Source organism: Panulirus ornatus, chromosome 30 (assembly GCF_036320965.1).
Source record: "Panulirus ornatus isolate Po-2019 chromosome 30, ASM3632096v1, whole genome shotgun sequence".
In the NCBI taxonomy this organism is placed as follows: Eukaryota; Metazoa; Arthropoda; class Malacostraca; order Decapoda; family Palinuridae; genus Panulirus; species Panulirus ornatus.
This window is the reverse complement of record NC_092253.1, coordinates 8,114,792-8,138,404: the sequence shown is the minus strand read 5'-3', so window position 1 is coordinate 8,138,404 and position 23,613 is coordinate 8,114,792. Positions and strand designations below refer to the sequence as shown.

The 23,613-nt window shown below is 40.2% G+C and overlaps 1 protein-coding gene across 2 annotated transcripts in view; it reads right to left on the bottom strand.

The window, feature by feature from the left end:
• The window catches only part of LOC139758378 (uncharacterized), a 52,438-nt gene extending 30,664 nt beyond the window's left edge, over positions 1–21,774 (bottom strand). The window contains exons 1-2 of one of the 2 annotated variants that reach the window (XM_071679688.1): positions 21,618–21,763; positions 17,144–17,230 (exon numbers count right to left, since the gene is read on the bottom strand). In XM_071679688.1, the coding sequence (XP_071535789.1) occupies positions 17,144–17,230; positions 21,618–21,714 (184 nt within the window). In that variant the 5' untranslated portion in view covers positions 21,715–21,763. Of the gene's footprint in view, positions 1–17,143; positions 17,231–21,617 lie in introns of both variants that reach the window. The other variant, XM_071679689.1, reaches the window with a different exon arrangement.
• Between the last annotated feature and the right edge of the window lie 1,839 nt (positions 21,775–23,613).

Sequence of the window (23,613 nt, the reverse complement as noted above, 5' to 3'; positions counted from 1 at the left end):
CTACCCCCAAGTGGTGGGTACAAAATAACATACAGTCTCTCCCTAAAATCATGTTGGAGTAAGTACTTGGGCTTCAACGTGAAAAGTTCTGAACTATTTGGTCTCCTAACGTAAACGCTGCAAATTCGCAAACGTCTGACCGACCCGACCGACTTGCCACGGCTGCAATGAGCTGCCATGGCAGAGGTGTGCTGGAGAATAAACAAAGACATGGGAAAAGAAGGGGGGTGTCAGACAGTATACCTGATCAAGGTTGGGAGGAGAGAAGAAAAAGCAGAGATACGGTAACGCCAGTAAGACACAAAGACAATGACGAGACGTTGGGAGAATATACGAATGATGGAAGGACTAGCGACTTCAAAGGGGAGGCGCAGGTCTTCGAAGCACACAAGGAAAGAACAGACTAAGTGAATGGAAAAAATAATCACGTCTTCAAATATAACCGAAGTACGTCAGTTGGGCGCGAAACAAAGCAGGAAAAGGAAGACGAGTGACCGTGAGTAGTTTCTATACTCGAAAGCTCAGCGACAGTAATGGAATACACATTCGGTAAAGCTACAAAGGGAATATTGGTCGGGTAAACGAAAGGTAATCTCAACGGGAGGCTTTGAGACATCGTGAAGTTAGGTCCGGTAATTACATTTAGATTATTTTTACATTAGATGTCTGGGTTTGGTTAAATACAAGAACATGTCAGGCCATAGTGATATCAAAGATGGCTAGGTGGTCAATCTAGGTCAGTGCTGGGGCATAAGCTAACGCCAGTTTTCACTGTTATGTAAGGAGGAAGAGGTTCTGGCGCAACACTGCTGCAGTCTGGACAAGGTCACGAACTCTCACGGTGGGGGTCGGAACCGTAGGTTGTTTTGACGCCATGACCCCCTCCTCCCTAACCTAGAATGTTATGCCAAAAGTCATTAAAATACGAGGCGGACGCAATAACCAACGAGCTAACATAACAGAGATGTACTAACACTTGTGAAATTGTAAATAATGAAAAACGTTCATATCTGAATAAATGAACATAACATTATGCAAATGAAGGGCGAAGAACTGGATGTTAAACAATGATTCAGATAAACTAAGCCATGAATACATTACACCAAAAATTCTACAAGGCCTTCATATTATGGCAATAAATTACAAAAAGGACCAATAATGTCTTGCCGCTAAATCTCAACGAATAAAGATACGAAAGTCGCGAGAGGATGAAACCTTCCGCCACAGAGTCGTCGGAGTAAGTAGGTAATTAATCTAAACCAGTCAGTTCGCTCTCCTCCCGGACGCACCATAGTCAAATACCGGAGGAGCGTCTGTTACTACTTAGCCAACGAAATGAACTCACGCGGGTAGTCTATGCCGTGAATCAACATTCCAAGAGTGCGTAGGTCTTCTTCCAACGTGTGGGCCCGACAAAAATGCAGCTCGGGTTTACCTTCCACAAAAATCATGCGAGGGAGAACAGATTAATGGTAACTGTGGGGCCATGGGCGCCACGTCTATTCTAAGACACTAATATAGAGAGGGGCGTCGCGTCACGAGAGCGCTTAACATACATGCGTCTCGTCTCGTCTGAAATACAAATTTGTGATGGCACATCTTGTTTGACAGTGGTTCAAGGTTAACGTGTTGTCTCACAAAGAGGGTCAAAGCCTAGGTCTTATCCACTGACGCAGGTTAACGTTATGTAACGTCTCTTCAAGTAGTTAATGTGTCTTTCTCTGTTGTGATGAACAGATAATGCGTGATAATGGTGTAAATACCTCTTCGTGTTTACGTCTGTATGATTACCTGTTTAAATTTACGGGGAAGGAGTTTTAAACTCGTAGAGCTTCATGAACATTCTCTACGAGCACACACTTCTTCAATATGTATGTACTTTCAGCATTAACCATATCTTCAAGTCATTCAATTCCATTTATCTACCACGCATACCATAAAAAAGTACCTTTTCACATCTCAAGTTTATTTCTTTCATGTTATGTTCTTTGGTTGTTCTAACCCTACATATCTCACATATCTAGAAGGTCAGTATTCACTGTCTATGCCATCAATCTGTTTTCAAAACAAAGGATGTGATCAGTTCACCCATTACTTTCCTAAGACAGACAAATTCAAGGCCTCTATGTTTCTCTTGCTCTCCTTTGGCCCTTCTCTGTTAGCTCATGTGTTTCTTCAGGTGTGGTGACCAAAGATGAGAAATATTCTACTTCTGGTAGAATATTACCTTACTCATGAATATATGTGTGTGTGTGTGTGTGTGTGTGTGTGTGTGTGTGTTCACAAAGACCAGAGAAAAGGCATTAGAGTGTTTTGAAAATGTTAATCTGCGTGTTCACTTGTCCGGCCGAATCTTCATATCTAGTGTAGTTCAGTAATTAAATATATGACGGGAAATCAAAACGGGAAAAATGTTTAACTAGAATCCCCAATTACGTCATTTTAACTCGTGATTTGGTAGGGACTTTGTAAATACCGACAACGGGGCTACTACTATTAATACGTAGTCAACCAAGTGGGGCTTGCCAAGTGTATGGCCAAGCTTATCTCAACGAAGGCTTTATCCTTCACACGCCCCATACGTAGGCCGCGGCCTTGGGACCAGGGCCACACACTCCCGCCGTTACCATCTACAGTTACCAAGCAGCTACACTCACCGGGCGGGGAGATGGAACCCCTCTAATACCATAATCTGTAAGGGGACTCAATATATTTTTTTTTTCAAAATTACATGTGATCATAGAAGCCAATCATAGAAGTACCTTGTTTGATTGCATAAACAGCCGCAAAGTCAGATATATTAAGAGTTTTTCATACGTCCGCCAGCCCCGCCAGTCTTCCTGTTCAAACTGTCGTACAGTTCAGCGACGGTTATGTAAGGCGAATGCCATCTCTTCTTTTCTTCCTGATTAAAAAAAATCTGTTCCTAATTAAAACGAATCGAGACGTCACAGTTTCCATTTATCCTGTTCCAATTTATGCCCACACTACACATTAGCATTGCTTTTTTTCAGCGCGTATTCCACTAACTGTATGCATACAATTACTTCATTCTTATTTTGGCTGCCAAGCTACTTACAGTCTCGTATTATCATTCCTTCGGAAACAGTTCGGGTATCTGAAATTATGAATGATACGTATCAAGCGATGGTTAACTTAAAAATATATGTACCCAGGCCACCCAACCCTGACCTAAACAACGCGCGGTACAACCAAACATTACTTAAGTATCAAGCGTTAAAAACTACGTAAAATCCTATTCTTATGAAATACCCCAGCAAATGTCTTCACCAGAGTTTAGCCTACATGGGGAGAAAGATTCCAAAGACGTAAGCAATTCTCTGACAGTTTATATAACACGATTCGTAGCCGCTCGCTCACAACAATCCACCTCTACCTTCGACGAATATGGCGTTCCTTGCACCAAAATATTTCGTGTTTTCCTCCTGAAGGTTTCCCCGGATGAACCACACCCTTTAGTTAAGGGTGTTCGCTCCCCGTACGTTACTGTGCTCGCGTCTGACACCTCCCAACCACCAACCCCTACACGTGAGCACAACTTGGCTTCCAACCCTAGTATTCAACCTTCACATGGACGCCCTGCGCTAAGTGTCTCTTTCCCTTGGCACCCCATGCCCGTGAGCGCCGCCACTCCTCCACGCACGTGGGAATCCACACCATTACCTCCACTGTACATTTGGCTACGCTCACAGCACCGGAATTCCTTAAGACCACCGCGTTATTTCCCTACATCGAACGCCCTCCCCCCGATCTTCAACATAGAGTGCAAATCGCCTTTATTCGGGTGAACGCCCTTTACATGTAACAATTATCCCCATCCCCTTACTGCCAGCCTTCATATCTCTGTACCCTTGGCTCACGAGCGTACCATTCGCTATTCCCTTTTTAAGAGCAAACCCCATTCCTTAAACATGTCTCCTTAAAAGCGGACGCTCCCCCCCCCCCCCTTCGCCATCCTCGACCTAAGTATGGGTCCGTTTCTATTAACATTTTCGTCTCGTTCTCATCACGTGAATGTGTCCACTACCATAAGTAAGGGCAGTCAACCCACCAAACTTCCTCTCCATACATGACAATGCCTTCTATATGTAGTGAGAATCGAATCGGCCCGAACGGGGCTCGCAAATCTGGTAAGAACCGGATCGTGTGGTAAGCCTACACCCACCCCCCGCCATCCCCAGCCAACACAGCACACCCTCTCTCTAGCCCTGGTGAAGCCTAACCAAACAGGCGGACGCAATGCCTTAACAAAAAATAAAAAAAACAACTGCTGGAATTTGCAGAGGTTTTTATGAGCACAGTTTTGTAGGCTACGGCATCGTAGTAATACCTCGCGCCCGCATCTGTCAACATCATCCAGCGAACCATTTGAAAACAGTTGACCATTACCGCTCTAACTGTAATGTGACCACTAAGTACCAAACTACGTATCCTTGGATCACTAATCACTATCTTTACGATGTTATTGTACCATAAGGTACCAATTACCCAGCCCCAAATCGACCATCCGTAGCACGACAACCAAGTTATCCTTTGCCAACACAAACCATTCTCCCTCCCCACACCAAACTCACCTAAATCATCCATCCCTCAGTAAACTGCAGCTCATGGGAACCAATTATCCTTGACAGATCCTTCAATTAATGTTAAATGAGCAATCAAGAGAGTAACGCCAATGCCTTACACTGCAGAGCATGACGAACTAACCACCTCGCTATGGACTAACCCATACAGTCTCACGCTCATGAATTCCTTAACATTATTTCACCCAAACCAACCAACCACCAACGCCATTAATATGAGACAATTAAGATAAATGTCTTAAGGGGTGAACGAACCCAAGAACTTTCCCCTCACCAGAGAGAACCACGAACACTAAGGTGTGTCATGGACGACTACTAGAGTGAACGTTATGTAAGAAGCGGAATCGTACACTGTGCTCAAAAGGTTGGAAACACTTGTACACGTTTATCATCACAACGTTTCAAAATAATGATATAATGAGTTAATAAATACTTCGATGTAAACGAATAATTACTTTCCTTCCAGGCAAGAACAAATAAAATTCACTTATATCACATAATTATATATATATATATATATATATATATATATATATATATATATATATATATATATATATATATATATATATATTGGAAAGGATCACAATTTCGCGCGTGATCAAGATATTCCAATGAGTCCACGGGGAAAATGAAACACGATAAGTCCCCAAGGGCACTTTCGTGTAATGAAAGTGCATTTGGGAACTTATCGTGTTTCATTTTCCCAGTGGACTCATATGAATATATATATATATATATATATATATATATATATATATATATATATATATATATATAAAATGATATTCAACGTGAAGATAATTCTCCAATGGGGTCACTTTCTTTTTTATAACTACTTGTGTAAAAACTAAAATTCTGCTTCAAATGACACCCTATATACAGTTTTTGCGATGCATTTAGCAACTGCATATCAATATTTTCTTGAATTCAAAGGTGCACATTACCTAACGATGCAAACTCCCAGGTCCAAATTGTGACATAAGAAGAGAGAGAGAGAGAGAGAGAGAGAGAGAGAGAGAGAGAGAGAGAGAGAGAGAGAGAGAGAGAGAGAGAGAGATTAATCAAGTTGTCAGCGAAGTCAATTGTCTGTCAAGACTCGGCGTATAAGGATTCCGAATGCTTATGTGCCTTAGGTAAGCAGACCAAAAGTATACGCGACTTAATTGAGTGGTACCAAAAGCGTCACGTGACGTGCTGTCACACCTTAGTCGGAAGAGGAGGGTTGGGGTGTGTGTGTGTGTATGTGTGCCTTAGGTAACCAGACGACGAGAGTACGACTTAATAAACCGGTAGCGAAAGCCGAGGGAGGGAGTCGAGTATTACCTTGTTCGGTTCCCACTTCTGAGTCACCAACTTGCCCAAACGCACAGCAGCTTTTAATCCCGTATTTCATAACACCGAGGTGGTTTACGATTCTCCTCCTCAGCACGAAAGCACGACCGTTCGGGATATGATGGTCCTAGCTTTGAATATGAAGGTACGACCCTTGAAAATGAAGTTACGACCACTGAGTATGAAGGTACGACCTTTGAAAATGAAGTTAAGGCCATTGAGTATGAAGGTGCGACCTTTGAAAATGAAGTTAAGGCAACTGAGTATGAAGGTACGACCTTTGAAAATGAAGTTACGACCACTGAGTATGAAGTTACGACCTTTGAAAATGAAGTTACGATCATTGAGTAAGAAGGTACGACCCTTGAGTATGAATATACAACCTTTTGAGTATAAAGGAACGACCTTCGATTATGAAAGTACGACCCTTTGGATACGATGCCATGGCATTTAAAGGCCTGGCCACCATAACTCAGGGTTGTACCGTCGTACTTCAGTGGAAATTGCCAAATTGCAATTTTTCTCTTCAAGTTTAAACTTAATCTCACATTTAGTCCTCCTGTAATCGTCCTTCTATTAAATCTAGCCCTTTACAACTGTTATGTGGCAAATACAATATGTGACCTAACCTTTTGACCTGACCCTTGAGTAATGCCAGTTGAAAGGTCAAGCCATCACATTAAAGGAGTTACACTGGATCTTCAAGAGACTGGACTTCTCCAATAACATTTAGTTTCCACGAGTCACATCATAAATATTCATATAAATATTCAAGTAGAGGAATTATATGCTACATATCTGTTTCTTATGAACCATCGTATAACAATTAACAAAGTACACTTGAAATAAAGATCAATTAAAAGAATAAGTTTATGACTTCTTTAAATAAAAGGGCCATCGTACAAAGAACTACACTGGAATTAAAGGATAAATTAAAAAAAAGAATTAAGACTACCTAAAAACAATATCTAAATTACATCAACCACATGAAATTCATAAAACCTAAAAAGAAAAAAAAGGGCCATCGTATAATAAAAAACTACACTGGAATTAAAGGATAAATTAAAAAAAATTAAGACTACCTAATAATAACATCATCTAAATTACATCAACCCAATGAAATTCATAAAACCTAAAAAGAAAAAAAAAATAGCTCCATGCGTTTTCAACGGCATCTGTCAGTAAAGAGGGTGAAATGAACACTCAGTCACACTCCCAATCAGATTTCAAAAGTTTATTCATCGCATATGAAAAGGGAACGCCATCCACAATACAATATTACCTATTTGTAACCCGCAATTCAATTGAAGGCATTAATTAACGATGTTCCACCAGCTATTATTACGTCCAGACTTAAACAACCTCATTAATATCTACAAAAGTAAAAAAAAAAAAGATAGCATTGTTGATCATATTTTTAATCTAAACCTAGACATCATATAGTCTTAAATAGAATTCTAAAGGCCATCCTTTTCCTCAGCAAATCATATATTGATTTCCCCCCTTAAATTTTCCTCCATATCCCCACCCGCTGTTTTATCCTAGTACTATCCTAGCTTAATAAACTTCATCATCCTATCCTAGCCTTCCCTAATTTTAGAACGCTTATGGAAGAAAGTCCCTATTGCGCTTCACGGGGATAATAATAATACTAATAATAATAATAATAATAATAATAATAATAATAATAATAATAATAAGTAATAATAATAATAAACAATAATAACCACTCAGCATTCTAAGCAATACAGAAAAATTATCAACTCAGTGAAAGTCTAGGTTTCTGCCCACCGCGGGAACTTACACCGTAATCCAACCCGAAGTTAGTTACTAAAGGGCGGCGCCCTACAACAGAACCATTCAAGTCACCTCCTTCCTTGCGTTAATCCCGACCCTAAATAATACTCATCCCCCTTCCCAGATACAAGCCAGCGGGTAATACCAATCCATCATCCCTTAAAGACATCAGATGTTGGGCTCTATCGTCTTCACACAATCGCTCTTCAATAATGCGCAAGATAGCAGTAGTAATCTCCTGACTGAAGGAGTTTGTTCAGAAAAAAAAGAAAACATGAACAAGACGTTCCGACCCAAGAGGCATTGTGGCCTGGCCCTTTTTAAATCAACTTAGAAGCCAGGCCATCATGCCCAAAAGGCTCTAGGTCGTGGTCAAGGCGTTATTAAATATTCACATACAATCCATCTCTTCAAAAAAGCCTACCCAAATAATCACTCATTTCTAGTTGTTTCAAAATTTGGAAAATTCGTGTCGCTCTTGAACCATATAATTCGCGTTTCTTATATTTTCAACTCGATAACTGGCGCAGAAGTTAGCAAGTCTTCCCTCTCACAGCTGAGCGACTTGGTCCTAGCAATTATACCCTCCATGGATTGAGATCCGACCCCAGCTCTGGTAAATGGTCCATACACTTGGTAACAAGGAGCAATACCCCATTGTTGTTCCCTAATCCATTCAACAAGCAGTCAGTTTATCACTCTTGTATGAGACCAAACCAATTCCTGCAGATATGGAAAATAAGGCTAGAAATGCTACTCATTTATTTTTCTCTTGTTTTTCCCCCATAACTACAACCAAAACCCAAGGATAAGATAAGGAGAAATACTGATAAAAAAAAAAAGAGATCTCTCCTTGACCTGCGCCTGAATGATATACCACGGTAGAGCGATAAACTATGACACACATATCAGTTGTCAGGTGGACAGCACTACGAGGCGGCAAACAAGTCACGCTCACACAACGTGAGGTGACGAGGGAGGAGGAGCTATGGACGTAAGAGCTGGGGGGGGGGACGTCATCGCTTTATACGTGATATAAAACCCTCGTAACTTACCGTTAAACCCTAATGACTCACACAACTGTATCTAATGTAATCATCAATAATGAAACGTCTGGCGATAGGTGGTTGGGTAGTTGAGTGTGGCTCTATTGGCCCACCACCTACCACGGTCATTAAGTCCGTCGTGGCCCAAGCTCAAACTACCACACCAAAAATAACACTTTTCAGGTGTCAAAGATAAACCAGATGGCCCACATCTTCTAGCAATGATCTTGAACAACTTTTACATACTGTTGTCCTCCGAAACCTATCTATCCTTTTGATAAAGCTACTAAGTAAACAACTTTGACGTCATCTCCGATAACACACCGACGAATTAAACCGTACATCCCTCCTTTAACTGGTATTAGTTCATGATACCTTATGACAAACTAATCCCTTAAAACATCACACCTCAGTAATAGTATAGTTCAACACCCTGTCAACATCTCCCCCATTTTCTCTTACAGCACAACAATCTCTCCCATTTTCTCTTACAACAATCTCTCCCATTTTCTCTTACAACGTCCGTCGAATCAAAGAAAACGCTCCCGGAGGCCGGCCTCGCCGCCTCTCGCCCTCACGAACCCCCCCGCCACCGCCGCCGGTAATCGATAGCGTGCAGGAGCGCAGGCTCGACCGCCTACCGCAATGGCCCGGCCGAAGCCGTTGCTTGCTCTTTAATGCAAGCTAAAACAGGTGCGAGGTGGCGGTGAGGGGGGGGAGAGATCACACCGCTACAGATGTCTAAGTACCTCGACGTATATACCGATGGAAAGGTTAATAAATCTTACCGAGTAACTGAAACTAGGCATGAATTATACATATACGTGATAACAGAGGGAGAAAGCGAGTCGAGACGATCCCCCAGGCTTTATCTAACCAATAATATGTCTTGAAATATATCACAAGCACCTCATAAAAACTGTCAAAAGGTGATATCTAAATTCTAGATCCTGTAGCGGCGTGGAGTACAGCAGCGGGGGGTAGCAAGCCACGTCGGCGATGCTTATATAACGTGAGCAACTGCCACAACAACATGGCGGCCGGCGTCTGTGGCGAAACAAAGTCATTTCAGTTTCGTCTTTCAGCCGATTTTTTACGATCAAACTCCCTCCTGTGAGTTACTGCAACTCATGTTACCTTTAGTCATGACATGGATGGGAATCCGTGGAGTGTTTGATGTCCAGTTTGAAATAAACTTTACGTGATAAGGAGAAAAAGACGAAAAGTTAAGAGGGAAAGCGAGTGTGTAGGAAGAATGGAAGTCAGTATAGAAATTTTCAGTCGACATACGGATAATTAGTTACTTGATGAACCCTTCGTGAACAATGGCTCGACCAATGGTGGGTACGCACGCTGGCGTGTCCCTCAACGTGACTATCAAGGTCAAGGGGGTCAGGTCAAAGGACCAGCCAGCCCATCGTATCCATGAGTCGTCACGTCGTGTACAATGGTCGTCGAGTCGTGCTCAAGTGTCGTAAAGCTGTGGTCAACAAGTTAAGACACCAGTGGCAGGCTACTGGTGCTGCAACGATTGGCACAAACACACCATCCACACACTCGATCTCCATAACCCCAGTCATGTACTTCAATACATAAACCAAATCACACTTAGGTTCTATACTGACGCTCTCACAGCCACCAATGCACCACACTCACACAAAGGCCGCCTCCATCCGATTGTCCCAACTTGGTAGCCATGCAGTGAAACGAGTTCTCAAATCAATAAATTAGTACAATACACGATAGTCACACCCATCTTCAAGTACACGCTCGTACGAGAACTTCCGACCGTCAAGTAACGAAGACAGCTGAATTTTTACAATGGCCTGACACTAAGATGGGCTGACTGCAAACATGTGGTAAAGAGGAATCGATAAAATAACTAAGACACCCTGACCTTGACACTTTGTTCCTCAACATTCAATGTACGTTGTGAAGTTGGCGTAGGTACGGTATGCTGGTGAGGCGTGGTGGTTTGGAATGGATGTTAAAAGAGAAAGGGAGTAGTCTATCAGTACGAGGGAAAACAGTAATGGCAGACAGAAGCCAGGAGAAGTAATAGAAGAAGAAAAAGAATAATGAGTAATCGAAAATGGAGAGAGAAAACGAGGAAGTGATATAAAAGGAAAACTGACGAAAGATAATCACGAACAGGGGGAGAAGCAATGAAGGACGTGGGAAAAAAATGGAGAACGGATACTGGGCTCTTACGATCACCTGACAGAAATGACGGGGGGTGGGCGAGCACTCCAAGACAGATTGGACGGAGTGCAGGAGCAGTGAGGGGAGACGAGACAGGGATGGAGCAGCGGACAGAAATCACAACGGTTGTGTGTAATGAAAAATTCAGACGGTACAGAGCTGGATTTAGGCTTTTGGGGCCCAACCAACCTTTGAATCGTCTCTCTCTCTCTCTCTCTCTCTCTCTCTCTCTCTCTCTCTCTTACAGCTGATGAATGCTATCAGCATTCTCAACTTCATGACAATTCATCCCATTCGTTCACAACTCTGTTATTACAAAATCACTTCCCAATATATCTTTTTCTTTTTTTTACAAGATTTCTGTCTTAAGATCTCGTCATGGCCACTAGGTGTTCATTAATGACAGTATTCGAGGAGCATGTCATGAAAATGGTTTGAAATCCAAGAGTGTATATAATAATTACATATCTGTACTGTACGAGGAGGTGAGTTTTACACTCTCGTGTGTGTATGTATGCATGTATATGTGCCGTTCGCCACCGCGCCTCCATGTACCATCACTAAATATACACCAGTTGACACCTACTACTGTGCGGGGTAACACGCGCTTGCCAAGGCACATCACAGCGCCTCCGACCTTGACCTGCAATGATAAGGTCATATCAAAGCAACTCAGTAAGCCACGTGAGCCCACTTCACTCACCAGTTAACGACACTCGCACTGCGTAGCTGTAACAGTGATCAACACTCGAATCTTCCTTGTACTCATCATTTACATGCACAACGAAAGACATGACATAATATACACATGTAACATTACACGTCGAGAAAAATACCGTGTATATATATATATATATATATATATATATATATATATATATATATATATATATATATATATATATATATACCTAGGGCACAAAGTACTTGGCAATCTCCTGCTTAGCACAGTGAGATTCTTGGCAAAAGAAATGCTGAACGTTGTGATTTTCTTTTTCTTTTTTTATTACGCCACTGAATTTTAAAGATCTAATTTCTCTTGTATGTCTTAACAATTACAATACAAATCTTTCCAAAAACTTGGATCATTATCCTCCTTCTTTTTCTCCAAATCTTTAAGCTTTTTAATGTTTCATTCAAGGTCCGTCCATGAGGGCTTCAGTTCACCACACCCACACACACACACATAAGGGTGCACACGCGAGTAAAAGATACTATATATATATATATATATATATATATATATATATATATATATATATATATATATATATATATATATAACGATTACTAAAAGGGGCCAAACCTGTCTCCCCGTAATAGGCGCATTGAAGAGCATGTATGGAAGAGAGGTCAATGTCTGTTAGGGCAAAAGATGGATGTGTTTGAAGCTACAAATGATCCCAAAGGCGATGTATGAATGAGACGTGACTGATTGGCCATATAGGCAAAAGAACCACAGATGGTGGGAGCGTTGGAAATGCTAGGTGGTTTGAGAGCAAGAACTATAGTGTGAGGGGTGCGGTAGTTAAGATGGGTATGAGCGACAGAAGCGATCAAGGTGTACTGAAATGGTGTGGACGGAAGATGAATAGAGACTACGGGGATATACGTTTCAGATGTGATGGGAGCAACAAGCTGTGTAACATCTCGTGCTCTTACGACGAACACCATTCACTGAAACACACGAGCTTTATGAAATGTATATTTTTGCCAAGACTTCTAATCTCTCCAGTCAAAACAACCGATTTCTTTTAACCGTCAAAATATTTTAGACTTTTTTCAATGGCAACAGACTTAAACGCAAGCCATTTCCACCTCGCCCCGTCTCCTGTCTTATGTGATTACTGAAAGCATTTGAATATCTTAATAAGATACACCCTACACATTCTCTCCTTTCTAATCCGGTAATAAATTCTACTGGCATTACCGTGAGGTAAATCAGGTGTAAAGCAATATGGGCAAGTTTCTCAGAGTATCGGGTTCCTTCACTTACTGTGTTACAACATGCAGTACAGTAGAATGGAGGTCAAAACATATAACCCGTCATTTAAGCCTATATGAAAATGTACACTAACCAACAATGCGCATCTGTATGGCGCTAAAGTTAATCACTCTAGACATTCCAATATAAATAATATGCACTGGATTAGAATGCATGATAATTTGGCTTATCACTGATAATGAGACATTTCTAACACAGCTCATTGGGCAGCTGGGCAACACAGTAATGACGCACCCACCACCCCACGCCTCTCAGCCACACACCACCCCACGCCTCTCAGCCACACACCAACCCACGCCTCTCCGCCACACACCACTGTTCGTCACCACCAGCGACTCGTTCCCATCGGAGTTCGTGGAGACATATAAGAACAGTCCAATATCAACCAATCTAAACTTCACAAACTGTCCAAGAACAAGTGCAAAGGTATGAAGTGATAACAGCTTAGTTTCCTGTTAGTGAGGCTATATAGTATGGCAGGTACTGTATTACTGTAACTAATCAAAACATTGACTTTGTAAACATCCCTGTGTATCTGCCACTCTGGTTATCTAAATGTACCTCAACCATATGTTTATCCAGCTCACCCTAATCTTACGCTCTTGTATAATTAGTTCACTATTAACTACTATGTCCTCCCAGTTCTGTAATACCTACACTATGTGCTTTCAGCCAAATCGCTACCTACATCTAATAAACCATTATTCATGTATATATTACCATTTGTCCGTTAGTATTCTCTAAATAATAATAATAATAATAATAATAATAATAATAATAATAATGATAATAATAAAGCGGTAAAGTAGTCAGGCAATCTTCAAACCTCGATATGCCACAGTACTCTATAATCGACTCAGAAAGGAATTTACTACAGCAGTTACACAGTTAACCACCAACAAAACGACAAGAACACTGACCCAGCCAATTCCAGCCCGCCAAACTACCCAGTAACACAAGCAGGCGGTGTGGTGACCGTAACAAGCCTGGTTGTAATTCAACCCTCGCCAGCCGACCTTACCGCGCTGGGGTAGGCCAGGCATGTCTTCCCTTCTCCAATTGCCAAGGTCGTCTCACCGAAGCAATGGACACTCCTAACATACACGGAAGACTCTTATCTGTTCTTCCGTGTACCCTTCTTCATTAGCTAACCAAACATGGAAGAAAATCTACCGTTCAAGGGCTTGGTAATGTATCCTTGTTCTTCAATAAACGACAGACTAGATTTATATGATAACCTACGTCGTTCAAAAGATGATCAGAGGCGACCGGCACTTGTTTTAAGAGACCGGATAAGCCCTCCCCCCCCATACGATTGGTGGCTATAATAGTGATATTAAAAGAGAATTGTTTCGATGAAAAGCTGACAGCTGGGGCAGGGCGTCCTCCACGCCTTCGCATTAATTCTGGCTCAAATATAATTAAAGGTTCACCAAATCGTGGCTTATTATACATAGACGATTTAAGAGAAAAAAAAAGTATCGTGGTATACTACTTCCACAGTAACACATCCCACAGCAATGACAGTACTAAAAGCCTTCTTATATGACAAAATTGGCGCACACCACACAGAGTTCGGGTAAGCTCTCTTAATCATCGCATTGCTAACGACTATGCAAGTCTTGCATCTAACAACCAAGCTAATGACAACAGCACTATCGTATGTCATTACCTATAAGCAGTTCCACTAACAGCAGCTCCCGTACGTGTCATTGCCTAATATCAACAATGCCTTACATTAGTATCGACCACTACACTGCAAACAAGTATTTTCTCTACATGACTATTAACTACGTGTCAAGCTTAAATAGATTTCGTAAGTCACAAATACAGTATTTAGTACATGTGGACTGCATATAAATGTATATATATATATATATATATATATATATATATATATATATATATATATATATATATAAAAAAGGCCTGCAGACACAATAACTGCAATGTATCCCACTCTTGAGTCTGCGCAGTTACAATATCGCATAATGTTTACTTGTTCTTTGCTTCACCGACTATCCCTATAACTCACTACTTCCATTTCTGGGAGCAATACTGCAGCAGTTACAATGGAAAAACAAGTACACTTATAGGTAAATAACATCAAACGCGCTATTCCCACTAACATTTTTCTATAAATATACACCGACTGCAGTCATTACTTCACAGTAACACGATAAATACAAAAGTAAACTGAAACCTAAAATGGAATCAGCCTTGCACTAAGTAAGGTGTACACTAACACCATTTCATAAGCAAATATGCGACCCAATCAAGTTAGGCCAGCTATTTCCTCATTGAAGCCTACTAACCCATTGCAAATTTCTCACCGCAAACATTACACACACACTCAACAGGAAATGTTCTAGTAAATTATTTCAATATGACCTACGAGGCACAAACCAGAAAATAATAATAATCCGATTTACGTAGAGCAAAAAAAATTCATCTCTTACCAGTTCGTTCAAAAGCACAAAATAAAACATGTTACTGCCATAAGAGCTCTCCCTGACGGCCTTGGTTCGACGCTTCAAAAAAATCTTGTTGAAATTCAAGAGTCGAATCTCACAAAGCACCTGTGGACGCACCACGCCAGGCGCTGTACGGAACAAAGTGCCATGCCAGGAAGCCTCATATGTATTCTCCCACAAGGCTGGCAACAGGCGACCATGGTGGAGGTGTGAAGTCTTACTTACAACAGCTTTTCGACCAAAGTCGTACAAGTGCAGTGACCCCCACTGGCTGCTGGCTGGCTACACGTCGTCAAAGGAGTGAGAGGGAGGCTGAGGTTCTATCCCCTAGACTCAAATAACTCCAGGGATACGAGGAAGTCTGCATAACCCCTGTGTTATAACTGGTCTACATTTCTCTCACTGTGAACAAACTAACGACCCGAAGTTGTCTTTGGCTTTGGAGCTCATCACATAAGCCGTTGGCGTCAACTGACAAGTCTTTTGAACCCCTTCAGCCGTTTAGAGATAATGCAAAGACCATTTATATTCACTATGCGAGTGGCCAAAGATCTGAAATTAATATGAAGTCTGCGAGTGGCCCAAGATCTGAAATTACTCTGAAGTCGCTTAGATACTACATTCCAACAACATGAATGAGCCGAGGTCTAATTACAACCACCTGTGAAAATTTCCGGCTCACGTGTTCACCTACACTCTTCCGTGACCTTTAGTATCAGAATTCGAAATTAAAGATTTGGTTCTAGTATCACTAAAGCATTCGGTTATTCATCAATGTATAAACGTCTAATAATAACTGGTTCTCTTAGTTGATAGTTCTAAGAAACTGTAAAGGTTCGATTAAAATCAAACCATCTGACAAGCAAACTTACTCACTGCTCTGTCCTCACAAAATTCAATACCAAATATCTAGCACCCAGCTTCTTTCGTGGATTCACATTTCATAACGTGAAAACGTCTTTTGACAGCTGTTGATAACAAAGATGGTTTAAGCTCGCCATCATAGGTGTAATAAACAGTATGACCATGGCGGTAACAGGGACTTGGAAAGCTGCCACCTGCATTATTGACCCAACCAGTTCCACAGGAGGCGTGCTTAACAATACACAGTCAAAATACGGAACACCAATTTATAAATACTTCGTCTTGAGAGACATGCATGAAAAGATAGATAGAAGTATGTGGAGTACAAGAAAATGGGTGCTTTTGAAAACAACGAACATTTATCTGCAATACATCAATGGAAACTATCAATTGTGAAATGTTCCAAGGCATAAAATATACACATGGGAATAAATGTGCCATACTGACACACAAAACGAGCCATTACACACTAAAATGTCGTACAAAACTAAAGACATAAAATGCAAATATAAGTAAATGTTAAACAGGTGTGCGGTAAATCATTACACTGAAACTTCGACTCTTTCTCGTTAAACGAAAACTACATGAAAAGCAAAGGCACGAAGCTCTCTATACAAAGTAATACATCGTCTTTACCAAAAAAAAAATGAAAAGCTCAAACTTTACGAAATTAAAACAACAACGTAGGGAAACTAAGAGTACGACATGAGCAAAGAAAGACAGCGATGCGTCTTGTAAGAAACAAAAGACTTGCAAAAATTAAATTAAATCAAATTTGAGCGTGCTTTCCCGAGAGGCAGACTGTAATAATAATACCTCCAGCAGCAAACTGCAGCAGGCGGCGATGATGCTGGAGGAGTGAAGGCGTCTTCAGCACATACCCGCACCTCCTGGCCAGATGAGCTGCATGTGGTGTGAGGAGGGGAAAGTCAACACAGCATTACATTATTAGTAAAACAACCACCATACGATATGACATGCCAACTGCAGCACAAGATATTAAAACCACCCAAATAGGCCATTCATTTCTATATACACGTATGTGTTAATGGGCATTGGTATAACTATCATTTCTCTCTATATATATGTACGTATGTGTTAATGGGTATTAGTATAAGTACAGCCACTGGGTCCTATAATATGACAATAATACCAATCTCATCAACAGGCGACATGAAAAGATGTACTTGTCCAAAATTCACATTGTAAATCACTTACATCCACAAGCAACAACTGCAAGATATTAATCTCATGGTAAAACATGTTTAATAAGTTATTTCAAAGTCATATATATATATATATATATATATATATATATATATATATATATATATATATATATATATATATACATACACAAGTGAGTATATATACTATGTCAACACTAGACACTTTAAAGAGGAACAAAAATAAAAAGGTTAGAAATATGAAGTTGTGAGAGTTGGCAGCGTACTACTTCCAGTATTGCAACTCCACAACTTATATTGCAACAACTCAGACACTTGCACAATACACCCCGAGTATCCTCACGTTAATGTTACGGGTACATAATTTTGCGACCCTACACGATTTATATTGTAATAAATACTTCCCTTCACCATCATAGAACAACAATAAAATTCTCCACGAGATACCACAGAGGCCATGCAATTTGTGACTACAAAGGCCTTGTCACTGATAAACAGTTCGTGATAAAAATCTAATGCAATGTACAAGTGATCTTAAATGCCTCGTCAAAAATAAGTCCGAGTTAAAAAAAAAAATGAATAAAGTGTGAAAGAGGATTCTTATATCGATGGACAAGAGGCCAGCTCCTAGAATATCATCTGAGTAATCTAACAACGTAAAAGATGCACTAAATCGTGTCACTTATATTACCAGCCGACCTCATTACACCTCATTACTACTACTGTACAGCATTCGTCCATCATCTTAGGTCTACAGAGAATAGTTAGGAACATACGTACGCCATTAGTTTAAAAGGTGATGAGCAGCATTCTGGTGATATATATATATATATATATATATATATATATATATATATATATATATATATATATTGCCTGTTAGTTACTGCAATTCTGATCACTTACCATGAGGTGGATGTGTTATGCAAGGTGTCTGGTCATTTTCTTTCAATGGGAATTAAACACCAGGTATTATGTGAAATGTTTAACATTCTCATTAGCATTGGAAGTTGTAGTAAAGTAAAAGTCATCAAAAAACTGACCCACAGGAAAAAAAAAGTTATTCACGGTTTTATTTCAGGGAAACAATATCATGGAATCACCGGGAAAAATGTAATCCAGGTACGTGATCCTGTAGCATGCTACTGTGATGCAAGAAAACTTGGGAAATCTTTATAAAAACCACTTTACATAAGATGAGCCATCGCTACAGCCATCTCGATCTGGGAAGGTGGTGGTGGGGTCACGTGTGTGTGTGGGGGGGGAAACGTGGTGCGGTGTGAGACGTCTGCTTTAAAAATTTCCCGAGGGATGCACAAAGACCAGCTGGCATAAGCCGTCCATACTGCAGGCATCTTGAACCCGCACCCGCGTGACAACACACACACACACACAGCAACCTCAAGGCTTCTACTTAACGGTATACAGTCGGGAAATACACCTAGGCAAGTTCTCCAGCTACGCTATCCATTCCGCCAGCATCTATATCCTTCTGGAAGACCAGCACAACTCAAGGAACAGCATAACCCATTCTCGAAAATTCACACCAATGCATGATCAACGGTTTGTTCCCCTAGAAAATTAGGCTTTGGCTTATTGTGTGTTATTACAAAACAATGGGTTGATTCTACCCAATTGTCGGTTCTAGATTCAATGGGTTTTCGTCTCAAGCACATACGTTCTTGCTTTCAGCGGTCTTCCCGAAGCTCCTTGTCTAACTACTCATCTGTCACGGAACAGTCAACGCCTACAAAATGGCGGAGAGCATTGCTCTGGCTTCAACACGCCAGCGAAGCCTTCTCCTCCAACAACAATAACTACACGGCAGATAAAAACGCCAGTCTATAAACTCCAAAAGGGTCGTTTAAAGCTGGATATGTTGTCACTTAAATTTCGCTCGTTTTCGTCCTAGTAATGCCTGAAAATTAGGCAATTCAGAAAAACTGCATTTACTGATGGTCTAACCATCTAACCTGAGGCCAATGGAAAACAATCTTATCTGGTTTTTGTTCACCTATGGCTCTTATGGTGAATACTGTAAATATAATTTCTAGCAAGACTGTTAGTATTATTCTATTGTGAAAAAGTAATTCATGGGCGCCCCTCTTTCGTTATCTTAAATGTTTTCAGCAATAATCATGCTTGTCAGGGAAAGTCTTACCAGAAATTCTATAACTACTCAATAGGGTTGTGTCTATTACATCCCTGTAGATAGTGGGATCAATTTTACACTGGTCAAGCTGGTAAGGTCCTTGGTGTTAGGGATACACACATCACAGATTTGGGAGGCATGATCAAGGATCTAATGCGATATTTGTTCACCTTAGATAATTTGCATCATCAAATTGACAAGGGGAAAATTCCAAGGCTGTCATATATATATATATATATATAATCACTCAATTGATAGACCTATAGTTTAATTGTCTCTCACCAAACACAGTAGAGATATCACTATATATCAAAACGGTTTATATAAATTAGATAACCTAATAGGTGAAAAAATAAATATATAAATTAGATAACTTAAGTGAAAAAAATAAATATATGATTCCCAGAACACAGTTACTCGATCCTGTAAAAGGATGCGGTCGAGTGATCTGTGCCTTAATCCTCTTTCAATTCATTTGCCTCCCCCCCATCCATCGGAGGATGGTATACTATTTTCTGGCTCTCTTATTGTGTGCTAACTCATGATACAGTAATATACGAAAGCGCTCGACACTTCGTAAAAAGGCTTCTGCAACTCTAGAGGGTTTTTTTTCGCTCTATGCAAGAGGCAAATGATGTATTCTGATTCCCTTGTCGTGTCTTTTCGGCTTCGCCTGCAGGTGGTAACATAGCAAGCACTGTCATGGTCGACCAGGATATACGGTAGCAAACGCAGAAATACATACGAAAGGATTTCCGTGGGAAACCCGTTCGAGACCCATTCGACTTGGTAATACATGTATATATATAAATCATCAGTTAATAACCTTATTTATAACCAATTCCGATGATGCGACATCGTATTTCTACATTCCAATAAAATTCACCAGCAGTCGCATATAAATATATATTCAAAGCCAACATCACGCTTCATTTAACTACCGGAGTAGTGCCATATAACAGCTTTTCTGATTGGTAGGACCATTCGGCGAGTCATTATGGTACAGTACAGTCTTGGCTGCGACACCTGGCGTTCGCTATCCGAACAAGATGGCGTCGTGATGTGCATTCGCCAAACATGTCCAAAACAAAATCTCAAATTCCACACAGAAATGCTAAATTAAACAATGTCGTTATAGGTAATAGGCGACGTATACCACGCTTCTGTAGGTGTATTTACCCTACACTTCTGCAGTACACCTGCATTTCCTTGTATTTCGACTTTCGTGGCTGTACTACCGTATGCGAACGGCCATAAGACTTCCGCATCCATGGAGATACCTTACCCTCCTGCCCCGTGGAGCGCAACATTAATACTGGAGGCGTTCCATTAAAGAGAGATCCAAGGGTTCCACAATTCAATTTAAATAGGACTCTTACGCACTGGTAAAAGAGTAAAACAAGACTTAAAATTTGTAGTATCCATGACTCCTTACTGGCAATGGCGTCCGTCGGTGAGTGACACAGGGGCACATGTGCCGGTAACAAGGTTTAAAATGTGTTTCTTCCACACTCTTCCCCCAACCCCTCTCACATCCCACCTTTCCCCTCGACAATCTTAAAAGATATCGAAGACATTACAAAGACAGAAAGTCACCACTGTGTACACAAAAGCCCCTCCGTTACATAACCATACGAGATGTTTCCTTAACGAGGTGAACCATGCAACATGAACTGTCATTCACAGGAGGACCATAACATGATAATCCATAAACAAATTATTGCATCACCCTGCCACACAGCGCTTCCGTCCACAATCCCCACTACACAAATTACATAAATTTACCATTGACAAGTCTTAAAACAAGATGAAATTGTTGGCATTATCGCCATTACACCTAATAAGCTTGTTTAAGGAGCATCAGAATATTTAATGGAAATTCTTAACCTACGACCACGTGTGCTACCACCCCTATCATAGGAGACATGGTAACAAATTTGAGTTTACTCACCATTTACGGATCCGTTCGCTGATGTAGTTGAGCTGCAATTCCAGATCATGTTGGACAAATTGAATGCAGCGCGGCCCAAGGGGCGTGATGCCGCCATTGCAGCACAAGTTGGTCACAAGTGTTCTTCCCTCAGCTCTCTGTTTACGTTTGACGTCACGCTAGCGGCAGACTCATGGCGCCGGGTCGGCCCGCCACGAAGGAGTTGCTAGATATTACCAATTTCATGATTTCTATTTATTATATTTTTAAACTGAACGAAAATCTAATATTATTATAATTAATTTTCGATATATTTTCCTTTATCTTATTTTTTGGGGGTTCTACGTTGCAGATAGTTGATTTGGTGTCTGAGAATAATATTTCATATAACTACAAGGCAACTCCTTGCAGGATTTTAAAATCAAAGAAAACGGTACAGACAGAACAAAATATTTCAGCATTCTCTATGTTATTCTACACGATGTATCTTGCAATGTGCAGTAAAAGTGCATTATCATTGTAGCTTACATTGAAATATCCCCGTATTTCCACTTATTGAATAAAATTCTATCTAATAAATAGATAAACTCTGAAAACTGAGGGTAAAGGCATTTCTTTTCCACTACCAGAAATAAAATCATAGCAAAGCATGATTAAACATAATGAGGCTAAGTGGACTTTGATCTTTGAATTAAGAAAAACAAACGGAAAAGTTTATCAAATATTCTGTAATGAGCGTCAGTGTTTGAACTGCTTCAAGTTCGAGTACGTTTGTAACATTAAATACTGCAGTTTCCGGACTAAATAATGCAATAAAGGCCTTGCAATCTTCATTCATGATTTGTAGAATAAATGTAATTCTAACATCAATTAGCATTTCGATAAGTATTCTTGTAAGTAGTTTAGATATAGAATAAATGCATTTCTCAAGTCTAGGAAGGTTTATGGTATGTGGTAGAAGCAACAGAATTTAAGAATTCATATAAAACATGTACCGAAACTATGAAATTTATATCATGTATCAAATCTAGAAACTAATTACAGTGTTCAAAAAGAAACAAAGTTTCAGCTTGACAGTTATATAGCATATGCTATAGTTAGAAAATAGACTTATCAAAATGTTATATCTCGAAGAAATGGCATATATTCGGTACATATATACATTATAAAAACGTATGTTTTAGCTTTTAACATATATTTCAGCTTAGATATTCATATTTTTTTACATGAACATTTCATTACTACATTCCCTGAAAAGATTATTCAGTACATATTATTATCCATCTGTGGGAGATAATATTTCTCAATAGATGGAAAAATTCAACGTTTTCCAAATAATTTCAAGTTGAAAGAAATCCTGGCAGTTTATGATATGGGACTCATATGAAGGTAGTAATTTCGTTCCTCCTCCAGTGTTAGGGACACGTCTTCTTTTAATGTCTATTATCAAAAAAAGAAATGAAAGAATAAAACGTCTGTTCATATTACTTTATTGAAAAAGAATATTCTTCTTCAGTTCACTCAAGCCGAGGTCACTCAATCATGATATGCAAGTGTTCCTTAGTCGTGCAAAATTATCTTTATAGACATTTATCTTTATATTTACAAATAAAATCCTGTAGATTTATCCTCGTATATATATAGAAAATACTGAAGAACTAAGGAACAAAAAAAACCTGTAAGACCATCATCAAGAACAATGTCAATTAGTACATGGGAACCAGCAATATCATCTATATACATTGAACCAGCAATATCTATATACATTTTGAATAACACAATGCATGACGTACACACACACCTGGCGGAGCATGACCTCCCTTGGCCGGTATCATGACTCGCACACCGCCTGACGAAGGGAAGGGCCAAACACCTCTCCGTGAATCTCCACCTGACCTCTGATGACACGGAGGGAGGGCACGACGCTGCTAAACCAAACAGGTGGTGGCGCCGCACCCCTCCTCCGTCCTCATCTGGACGGAAATGTGTGGTGATCGATGTGAACCCCAGCAGGAGA